We start from the raw sequence: 11,356 nt of genomic DNA on the forward strand, positions 1-11,356 counted from the left end.
GTCACATTTAAAGGCTTTACTAGGGTAATGACACGTACAAAGGGAAAATGTTAATCAAGTGTGTCTGCAGACTGATTTATTATATCTGATCATAATGAATACAATTAATCTATCTTCATCATTGGAAGCAAATGAAGATATTCACACAGTTCTGATGCACACAAACTGTGGTTAAACCCTGCATATGATCATGTTCACACAATAGGTGCCCTTTAAATCAGCGGTGTCAAACTCCTGGAGGGTCACAGCCCTGCACAGTTTAGTTCCAGCCCAGCTTCAGTACGCTCACCTGCCTGAAGGGTGTTTAGTTAGGGCTGCGCCAAACCTGTGCAGAGCTGCGGCCCTCCAGGAGCTGAGTTCAACACCGGTAAATCAAAAGCTCAACCAAGCAAGACTGTACATAAAACAAACAAGAAGCTTCAGAAGCTGAACATTTACACACACACACACACACACACACACACACACACACGCACACACAGCTTATAAAACATCATCACTACGCTTCATATCACTGTTGTATGGGTTTATTGACGATCACAGATGAGATGCAACATGCTGAGTGATTACGCTGAGATGCAGATGAAGAGTCTCTCGCTCTCCTGTGAAACTGTGATTGTTTTGAAATATTCCCCGAGTGCTGTTTAATGGAGGAATGCTGCTTAAATATTCCTAATCATAACAGTGTTAATAACTCATGTCTAATAACTGATGTGTTTCCTCTTCACCATGATGACAGCCCATAATATTAGACTAGATATTCTTCAAGACACTGGTGTTCAGCTTAATGTGCAGGCTGAACTAGGCAAGTCGACTGACATCGTTGATTTTCTCAGTAGGCAAACAGAAACAGGCTTTTATTCCAGTCAAACTAAGTGAAATAATTTATCCAGAAGAAAAAATGGTAAACAGCATTAGATATGTTGCTGTGACTGGGAGACATTTAAAACTCTGTTCATTTCACAGGGGGATTAATAATCACATCTTTACCAATATAAATGCTTTAATGACACGCTCACAGATATGATTCTGGATGCAGTAATTGTGTGTATGCATCACTCCACAGACATCTCTGACGTTTCTCTGTCGGGTTTGCGTTATTTTTTGCCGAATCTCTGCGGTACAGCCATGCTCCAGATCTGTCCGGGCACCGTCTCCCAGTCCCGGGACTGTATTCGCTCCTCTGTGGACAAACCACTGCGCGCTCCACGACCAAACCTGCAGGAGTAAACCCAGAACACACTCACAGACAGCAGCAGACGGAAGATCCACACTCACTGCTGTACACGGCTTTAACATCAGCTGAAATGAGAAACATCCACTGCTGTGGCCCGCGGGTCTGTCTCAGGACTGCTTCTGTTCTATTACTGAGGCCTGCTGGTTCCCCACCTCACCCTGCACTGTAGAGGCCGAGAGGAGACCCACTGACTGCAGGAAACAGGTCATTTACTCACTAACCTGTGAATGATAGTTACTCTCACTGCCATTTACTCACTATTATTCTCCCTCAAACAGTTCTGAACATGCATGAGCTTCTGGATGATTAGTTATGTCTGCTGTGGAAGTCAATAGTGACAGGTTTCCAGCATTCTTCAAAACATCTTCTTATGCAGAGGAACAGAAAGGGAACAAGTAAAGGGAGGGTAAACAATGACATTTGATGTATGGGTGTTTCCCAGTGATGGGTTGCAGCTGGAGGGCATCTGTTCCGCAAAACATATGCTTGATAAGTTGGCGGTTCATTCTGCTGCGGTGACCCCTGATAAATAAAGGGACTAAGCTGAAAGAAAATGAATGAATTTGTACTTCTAGGGTTTTATTTGGATGCCCTCAGATATCCTGGGACCCTAAGCAGCCACTTTCCTTGCTTGTTGGTTAAATCCGGTCCTGTGTGTGTGTGTGTGTGTGTGTGTGTGTGTGTGTGTGTGTGTGACCCACCGCTGAGGCTGGTGCAGCACTGAAGGGTTGCGCTCGTATCTCTGAGAGCCGTGCAGTAAGGAGCGCAGCATCTCCACCAGCAGACGATCCTCCAGAAGACCATTCATCTGCTGCTCACACACACGCACACGCACACGCACACGCACACACACACGCACACACACACACACACACACACCAGCATCAGCATTGCTCACACCTCAAGCATTTGAATATTCTCAAGCTGCTGGTTTCCCAGTGATGGGTTGCAGCTGGAAGGGCATCTGCTGCACAAAACATGTGCTGGATAAGTTGGCGGTTCATTCCACTGTGGTGACCTCAGATTAATAAAGGGACTTAGCTCAAAAGAAAATAAATGAATGAATGTATGAAGCTGCTGTTGGATTTAAGCTGCATCTCAATACGATTAAAGGGTCAGTTCACACAGAAATGTGTATTCCGTCATCATTTCCTCATCCACCACCTGTTATAACTCAGAGTGAGTCTCTTTCTTCTGTTCAACACAAAGGAAGATACTCTGAAGAATGCTGGAAAACAGTTTTGTTCCTGCTACTGAAGTAAATGTCAGCATTCTTCAGAGTATCTTCATTTGCGTTTGACAGAAGAAAGAGACTCATCAAAGTTTAAAACCACCTGAGTAAATGTTGAGGATATCTGTGGTTTTTGTGCTGAACTGTCCCTTTAAGATGAAGAATTTCATCAGTTCATGAGTGTAAAAGTCATGATTAATTCATCTTTTTATCTGAATTTATCATGATATTAAATTCATTTGCCAGAGATGGCTGAAAGGGCATCCGCTGGGTACAAACGTGCTGGATAAGTTGGTGGTTCATTCCTCTGTGGTGACGCCGGACTAATAATAAAGGGACTAAGCCGAAAAGAATATGAATGAATGAATATTGAATTTTAGAAACTATTTACATTTATTTTAACACCAGTTTTTAAAGCCAGTTGAATGTGAGTAAAGTCAGGATGTCTTTTACGTTTAATATGGTTTGTTTAATTACCAACACAATGTTCACAATCACCAAAAAGGATGAGTTATGTACGGAATAACTGACGACGTGTCAGTGTTATTGTAACATCACAGAGATCTCTTTTTAAAATGATATTTATTTTAATTTTAATATCGAGTTTTATTCGTTTAGTTGTTTTTTAATGAAGCAGGACTATTTTATTTCAGTTAGTGCTGTATTTTATTGCTTATAAAAGTAACACTGATTAACTGCATGCTCTTTTAATAATAGTATATTTTACCGTTACGTCATGCAGCTCTCTTAATTCAGTTTGAAAGAGTTTACTAATAACTCAGCCCGGAGCGCATTATTCTGCTCTAAAGCTGCCGGAACTACTTTAGCTGAGCCTTTATCTGACAATAACCAAACACCTGAGCGTGAGTATCAGCCAATCAGAATCCAGCGTTCAGCAGTGCCATTTGTTGGTAAAAGCTCTATTTTATTCATTCATTTTCTTTTCAGCTTAGTCGCTTTATTAATCAGGGGTCGCCACAGCGGAATGAACCGCCAACTATTCCAGCATATGTTTTACACAGCGGATGCCCTTCCAGCTGCAACCCATCTCTGGGAAAAGCTCTATTTCAGTGAGTGTTAATGTTTTGTGCAGTGTGTGTGTGTGTGTGTGTGTGTGTGTGTGTCTCACCGCGGCTCCTGGTCTCTCCAGCATGTGGTCCTGCTCCTCGTCCTCCTCCAGCAGCCGTTTGTTCTGCTCCAGCGCTTCATCTTGAGTAATGGACCGACTCTGATCAGCCATGACCAGCAGAACACCCACCAACATGAACCACACACCCGCATCCATGCCTGCCGTTCAGCGTGTGTGTGTGTGTTTGAGGAGCAGATCAGGTCTGATGAGCTTATATACGACAGCAGGAGACTCTGGAGAATCCCTGAAGCTCTGAATGAGGGTCCCGCAGGAGCTCAGAGTTATTAAATCACATTAACAGAGGAGGAAACACACTTACACTGATGAGCGCTCATATACGAACACACAGATGAGGCTGCACTTACTGTAGTGCTGTATAGTGAATGCTGTACACTTTTACACCACATTACTGTATAGTACTTTAGATAATCTGCTGTGGTGATTCTACAGTTGTTATGGGAACACAACTATAGTAACTGATTTGTTGTGGTGATTGTACAGTTGCTATGGTAAAACAACAGTGATGATTCTACAGTTGCTTTGGTAACAACTACAGTAATTGATCTGTTGTGGTGATTCTATAGTTGCTATGGTAACACGACAACTACAGTAATTGATCTGCTGTGGTGATTTTACAGTTGCTATGGTAACACAACAGTGATGATTCTACAGTTGCTATGGTAACAACAACTGTTATGGTGATTCTACAATTGCTATGGTAACAACTATAGTAACTATAGTCTGCTGTGGTGATTCTACAGTTGCTATGGTAAAAGTGATGATTATACAGTTGCTATGGTAACACAATTACTATAGAATCTGATCTGTTGTAGTGATTCAACAGTTGCTATGGTAACAACTACAACTATAGTAATTGACCTGCTGTGGTGATTCTACAGTTGCTATAGTAACTGATTTGTTGTGGTGATTCTACAGCTGCTATGGTAACAACTACAATGATAGTAATCGAGTAAGTGATTCTACAGTTGCTATGGTAACACAACAGTGATGATTCTACAATTGCCATGGTAACACAATTACTATAGTTACTGATTTGTTGTGGTGATTGTACAGTTGCTATGGTAACACAACAGTGATGATTCTACAGTTGCTATGGTAACACAATTACTATAGAAACTGATCTGTTGTGGTGATTCAACCGTTGCTATGGTAACAACTACAACTATAGTAACTGATCTGCTGTGGTGATTCTACAGTTGCTATAGTAACTGATTTGTTGTGGTGTTTTTACAGTTGCTATGGTAACAATTACTATAGAAACCGATTTGTTGTGGTGATTCTACAGTTGCTATGGTAACAACTACAACGATAGTAATCGAGTAAGTGATTCTACAGTTGCTATGGCAACACAACAGTGATGATTCTACAGTTGCCATGGTAACACAATTACTACAGTAATTGATCTGTTGTGGTGATTCTACAGTTGCTATGGTAACAGCTATAGTTGGTATAGTATTTTTTAAAGAAGCAGGGCAGCACTACTAAAATCTGGCCTACACAGAATCTTCTGAATGTATATTGACTTAAAATCATCTCATGTCGTTATAAAAACACTTAGGGACACACACACACACACACACACACACACACACACACACACACACACACACACACACACACACACACACACACACACACAGGAATAAACACAGCTGTGCCATTAAAGTGCTGGTCAAATCATGAGGGATGAGCCTCGTCCATTAACCATCATGAGCACTAATCGGATTACTGACTGATGAGTTAAAGTGTGTTTGATGTACACTAAATAATGACTGCACAGCGCGTGTGTGTTCATGCTAACGCGTCACACACCCGGTGTGTTCCAGTGTGGTTTGTTAGTTGTGAATATGCGCCCTCTACTGGACACAATGACATCCTCTGCCTTTAACTGAGATGATCCGTAATCAGGATCTGAGCTGCGGACACTTCTTACAGTATGCTGATGCGCTGCCAGCTATACCTGAATATTGAGTAGGGGGCGGGGCTATATTAGCGAGCATGCAGATTCAGCTATTTACATTAGTAAGTTACATATGAAGCTAATGCAAATCAGCATCACACAGCGCTAATGACGTGCCATTAGTTTCCGCTTGACACACACACACACACACACACACACATTTCACCTCAACTGAATAATAAACTTCAGCAGAACATTTGTGAGAGGTAAAAAACAAAGTAAATGCAAATCACCAGACATTAATTAAACATCACCAAAACGATTGATTTCAGTGGATTAACATGTTCACCCAAAGCATAAATAAGCTACAGAAATATGATATAGCTTGAGTTTAACAGCATGCATTTAAAACAAGACGGCCATTCAGGTTAAACTGAGGCATGCTGTGTGCTGCAATGAAAACACCTGAGAGCACATGTGGCGGTGGACGTTTATTATTGCATCATCATCATCATCATCATCCACTGCAGAACAGACTCAAACACACACTTCTGCATGTCTGACAGTCAGGAATGTGTTTAAAACAACGGCAACAGCAAACAGAACTCATAAATCTGCTCTGAAGCTCAGGTCAAGGTGGCGTTCAGGAGAAACAGAACACTGAAGACGCGCGACACGACACACGCAGATCTCCACAAAGGCACTTGATGGCTGATTATCTCTCAATCATTAAAGGTGATTATTAACCTGCCGGATTAAACTACAGCAAACACTGCGCTGCAGAGCAACACCTCTCTTACTGCTGTCTTGAGTCTAGTCCACAGATCTACAAACTCTTAAAGCAAGCAGCATTCACCAGACAAGCACAACAGAAACAATGAGCCCAAATAAACCAGTTTCTCCTTAAACAAGCAGAATAAACAGGTCTTCAGATTAGATTAGGATTCTTCTGCTTCCTCCATTGGCTGGACCATAAGAGAAGCATTGTTCTGAAGCATGACCGTATAGCAGCAGCAGCAGCAGCAGCAGTCTCTGAAATGAACCTGTGCATGAAATAATGGAGCAGATCTGAGCACAACTGACTGTGAATCAGGCCGCAATGATCCTCCTCAGCCGGGGTTGGGTGCTTCACTGTGTTCAAGTATGAATAATGGCGTCGTTTCAGCTCAAATAAATCCTTCGCTGCTCTGCAAGTCAGTATTTACTGCAGGTAAAACACATGTTCAGGGTATAAACGCAGGATACTGCTCCTGCGGCTCATTAAAACACTATAACATAAACTAAAGGAGCTTTAAATAACGGTTGAATCATCAGCGCTGCTCATCAGCTGTTAGTCTATTAGATATATCACACTACTGTTAATGATCATCTGCTGCACTGTGTGTGTGTGTGTGTGTGTGTGTGTGTGTGTGTGCAGAAACCCAGCTCCTGCTTCAGTCTTTGGTTCAGGAGTCGAACTCGGGCTGCTCCTGTATGAGAGCGGCTGCTGGAAACTCAGCTGAAGATCCACAGGCCAGAGCGGACACACCGAGAGCCAGCAGACACTGCCACACCTGAACACACACACACACACACATATACTGTAAATGGAGAGGCACACACACATAACATAAAACACACACACACATATATATATATATACATAGATATAGATAGGTGGCACAGTGGCTCAGTAGGTAGCACTGGAAGGTCGATGGTTTGAGTCCTGGCTGGGTCAGTTGGTGTTTCTGTGTGGAGTTTGCATGTTCTCCCTGTGTTGGTGTGGGTTTCCTCCGGGTGCTCCGGTTTCCCCCACAGTCCAAACACATGCACTATAGGGGAACTGATCAACTACACTGGCACTAGTGTATGAGTGTGTGAGTGTGTATGGGTGTTTTCCAGTACTAGGTTGCAGCTGGAAGGGCATCCACTGTGTAAAACATATGCTGGAATAGTTGGCGGCTCATTCCACTGTGGTGACCGCTGATTTATAAAGGGACTAAGTTGAAAATGAATGAATGAACACACACACACACACACACACACACACACACACACATCGCACAGTGCATGCACACACACAGAGTGTGTATTAAAGCATGCACACACAGCGCACACATTCAAGCGCACAGAGATGAGATCTGTATATGTGTGTAATAGTGTGTGTGCGCATGTTTGTGTATGCGAGTTTGTTTATGTATGTATGCGTTCCATATGTGTGTGTGTAAGCGTTTGTTTGTGTGTATATGCATGTGTTTGTTTGATTGAGTGTGTGTATGAGTGTGTAAAGTGTGTGTTTGACTGCATGTTCAGTGTGTATGAGTGTGTGTTGATCTCACCAGGTATATGACGAAGCTGAGGTAAGCGATGGACAGCAGCGCCGCCAGCACGTAGAGGACGGTGCTGTTCAGATCCGTCACGTACACAATCACAAAATACATGTTGATCGCACACACCAGCAGGATGAGCAGACCCCCGCCGATCTTCCACACGCTGAAAACACACACACACACACACTGATCAATGCACCCTCTCTATATGACACACACACACACTGTAATAATCCACAGTGTCTGCCAACATTGTTGGCTGATCTGAGTGAACAGAAGACAGAGCAGTGATGATGATCTGAGCTGACATGATGCCTCCAGCAGCAGATGAGCGGTTCACACTGCAGTAAACATCTGCATTCAGAACACCACAGCATTATACACATCTACCTGCAGCTTCTCAGACAGTAACTCCAGTGCAGTGTGAGAGACACAGACTCCCTGACGATACAGAACTGTATTACACCAGTCTGAGGAACGCTGGACTCTGATTGGTCGATCACCACTCCTGCTGAAGAGGAATAGAGCAGAGCTGACTCTGATACTCACAGTCCGTTAGCGAAGTCGTGCATGAGAGACGTCAGACTGGTGAAGGTGAGGATGGGGATCAGAGCGAACGGCAGCTGCTCACACACACACACACACACAGAGAGAGAGAGAGAGAGAGAATTCAACATGCAAAGTCATCTGTGTGAGCTGTGTGTGCAGAAGTGTGTGTAGTGCAGTGTGTCCTCAGTCATGCTGCAGTGACAGAAACACAGCACGTCTCTCTAATATTGCTGATGTTCAGCAGGATCTAAATCTCTCTGAGGCCGCCACAGCCTGATGTAGGAGTGCGGTTTCCCCGCCCACTCATATTGATTGACAGGAGCGTATTAACATGTCTCCATAGTAACGCATATAAACATGTCGGCAGAAACTGGGGTTAAAGATCTGTTCAGCTCTCTGTGATCAGCTGCAGCTCCACAATCAGTTTCACACGCTTCTGAACAGAGTGTGTGTGTGTGTGTGTGTGTGTGTGTGTGTGTGTGTGATGAAGACTGAACAATCACTGGCAGTCAGAATAGTGTCTGTATGTTTGTGTGTGTGTGTGTGTGTGTGTGTGTGTGTGATGAAGACTGAACAATCACTGGCAGTCAGAATAGTGTCTGTAAATGTGTGTGTGTGTGTGTGTGTGTGTGCGTGCGTGATGAAGACTGAACAATCACTGGCAATCAGAATAGTGTCTGTAAATGTGTGTGTGTGTGTGTGTGTGTGTGTGTGTGTGTGTGTGTGTGTGTACCTGCATGCTCTGCAGCACGTTGAGGAAGTCGTTCATGCCGGTGAGATGCTGCACGTCCTGAAACACGGCCACCAGCAGGGTGGGGAAGATGGCGATGGAGCGCGTCAGCAGCACACGGGCGAAGCGGGACCAGCGCAGGTTCAGGAAACCCTGAGAGACAGAGAGACATGTGGAAACTGTGAATATGTCCTTTAATTATCACTTGAGAAATACTTGATAATCACTGAATATTCAACAGGGGGGCGGATCATTTTACTCTCAACAGTGTGTACAGTTGAATGAGTCGCCCTCATGTGCATTTCCCACAATTTCTGATCAACAGAGAGCAGATTATTCCACACATGACCGTTTCAGAATGATCAGACGTGCTCCAGCATTAGGCTCATTCACATCAGGACTGAACACACATCAGTTTAGCTGAGCCTTTACTGAACGAGCGGTGTGCTGATATAGATCACACTGTTATGCCTTCTCTTTCTCATTGCTTTATCACCTGTTTAACACATTTCCATCTGTTTTAAATCATTTTTAATTCTTTTCTTTTCTTGCCTCTTTTATTCGTGTCTATGTGAAGCACTCTGAATTATTATTGTGTATGAAATGTGCTGGAGAGATAAACTTGCATTGCAGAATAACTCATCTCTAATCACTGATGTGTTCCTCTTCTCCATGATGACAGTAAATAATATTAGACGAGATATTCTTCAAGACACTAGTGTTCAGCTTACAGTGACATGTAAAGGCTTCACTAGGGTAATTAGGGTAAAGTTAGGGTAATTAGGCAAGTCATTGTATAACAGTGGTTTGTTCTGGAGACAATCCAACACTAATATTGCTGAAGGGGCCAATAATATTGACCTTAACATGAGTTTAAAACAATTTAAAACTAATTAAATAAAACAAATAAGACTTTCTCCAAGAAGAGGAAATACTGTGAACTATTCCTGAATCTGCTCAACATCATTTGGGAAATATTTGAAAGGGAAATTCACAGGAGGGTGCATAAATCTGAATATATATATATATATGAACAGTTCAGATGCAAAAAACTCTAAATGCCGTCTGAAATGTTCTCCTAAAATGAACATTTTTCTCAGCCTCCAACGTTTCTGTTCAGTTAATTCACTTTAAAGGCAACTTATTTGTCACTATAACAGTAAAATTACCAAGCCTACACACAGGAGTCAGAGAAAAATGCTAATTTTAGAAGAAATAAAATGGCTTTGAAGTTTTTGCATTTAAACTCTTCATATATATATATATATAATTGTTCCGTGCAGATCCACACACCTCCATCACAAACTGCCCAGAGTATGTGCCAGTCATGGTGGAGCTCTGCCCCGCAGCCAGGATCCCCACAGCCCAGATGTAGAGCGCAGCCGGCCCGAAGAAACAGCCCAGAACCACACCCTGCAGGAGCAAACACACACACACACACACACACACACACACACACACACACACACACACGCAATACGTCAACACAACACCTAGCAGTCACAGTTAGTCTTCATCACAGACGCTTTTGCTCCGCAATATCCACATATGCAGCGGTGGCGTTAGAGGCTTTGTGGTTCTCACTTTGCGTATTTCACACTTTTTTTTCTCAGAAAAGTGAAAACCGCAAAGCCTCAAACGCCACCGCAATTATTATGTGATGTGTCCCAAATTGCACTCACACACTATTCTAAACCATTTTGCAGTAAAAATAGTGTAAGTAGAGCACTCACACGCACTATATTAAAGATTTAAATGATAAAAAAGGGGAGGAGCTGATGATGAAGGGGAGGGGCTGATGATGAGGGGAGACGCTACAAATTTAGGGGAGGGGTTACTGATAAGGAGAGGAGCTAATGATGAAGGGGAGGGACTGATGATGTCAGGCTGATTAGTAAGAGGAGGAGCTACTGTTGAGTGGGAGGGATGATTTATGAAGGGGAGGAGCTACAGATGAGGGGAGGAGCTGATTATAAAGTGTCAAACGCCACCGCAATTATTTTGCGATGTGTCCCAAATTGCACTCACTCACTCATGTTGCAGTATAAATAGTGTAAGTAGAGCACTCACACGCTAGGGGAGGGGAGGAGCTACGGATGAGGTGAAGAGCTGATGATGAATGGGAGGGGCTGATGATAAAAGGGGGGGGCTGATTATAAAGGGGAGGAGCTACGGATGAGGTGAAGAGCTGATGATGAAGGGGAGGAGCTGATGATAAAAGACGGGGGGCTGATTATAAAGGGGAGGAGC

At 43.2% G+C, this 11,356-nt stretch overlaps 2 protein-coding genes across 4 annotated transcripts in view; both read right to left on the reverse strand.

The window, feature by feature from the left end:
- Positions 1-511: 511 nt before the first annotated feature.
- Positions 512-6,763, reverse strand: npffl (neuropeptide FF-amide peptide precursor like). 2 transcript variants are annotated; one of them, XM_068224121.2, is made up of 4 exons: positions 4,721-6,763; positions 3,598-4,456; positions 1,939-2,048; positions 512-1,218 (listed from the first exon to the last, which is right to left on the reverse strand). In XM_068224121.2, exons 2-4 carry the CDS (start codon positions 3,751-3,753, stop codon positions 1,098-1,100), a joined length of 387 nt encoding a protein of 128 aa, XP_068080222.1. In that variant the 5' UTR covers positions 3,754-4,456; positions 4,721-6,763; the 3' UTR covers positions 512-1,097.
- The window catches only part of slc11a2 (solute carrier family 11 member 2), an 18,728-nt gene continuing 13,368 nt past the window's right edge, over positions 5,997-11,356 (reverse strand). For both annotated transcript variants that reach the window (XM_073916100.1, NM_001040370.1), the window contains exons 13-17: positions 10,400-10,519; positions 9,110-9,259; positions 8,377-8,450; positions 7,837-7,990; positions 5,997-7,071 (exon numbers count right to left, since the gene is read on the reverse strand). In XM_073916100.1, coding sequence (XP_073772201.1) covers positions 6,964-7,071; positions 7,837-7,990; positions 8,377-8,450; positions 9,110-9,259; positions 10,400-10,519 — 606 coding nt within the window. In that variant the 3' untranslated portion in view covers positions 5,997-6,963. The remainder of the gene's footprint in view (positions 7,072-7,836; positions 7,991-8,376; positions 8,451-9,109; positions 9,260-10,399; positions 10,520-11,356) is intronic.

Source organism: Danio rerio, chromosome 11, assembly GCF_049306965.1.
Source record: "Danio rerio strain Tuebingen ecotype United States chromosome 11, GRCz12tu, whole genome shotgun sequence".
In the NCBI taxonomy this organism is placed as follows: Eukaryota; Metazoa; Chordata; class Actinopteri; order Cypriniformes; family Danionidae; genus Danio; species Danio rerio.

Excerpts from the sequence above, each read along its gene's own strand:
- npffl (XM_068224121.2), bottom strand. The coding sequence starts at position 3,753 with ATGGATGCGGGTGTGTGGTTCATGTTGGTGGGTGTTCTGCTGGTCATG. Across the intron at positions 2,049-3,597 it reads TGGAGAGACCAGGAGCCGCG|CAGATGAATGGTCTTCTGGA; the intron begins GTGAGACACACA and ends GTGTGTGAGCAG. Across the intron at positions 1,219-1,938 it reads GTGCTGCACCAGCCTCAGCG|GTTTGGTCGTGGAGCGCGCA; the intron begins GTGGGTCACACA and ends TTACTCCTGCAG.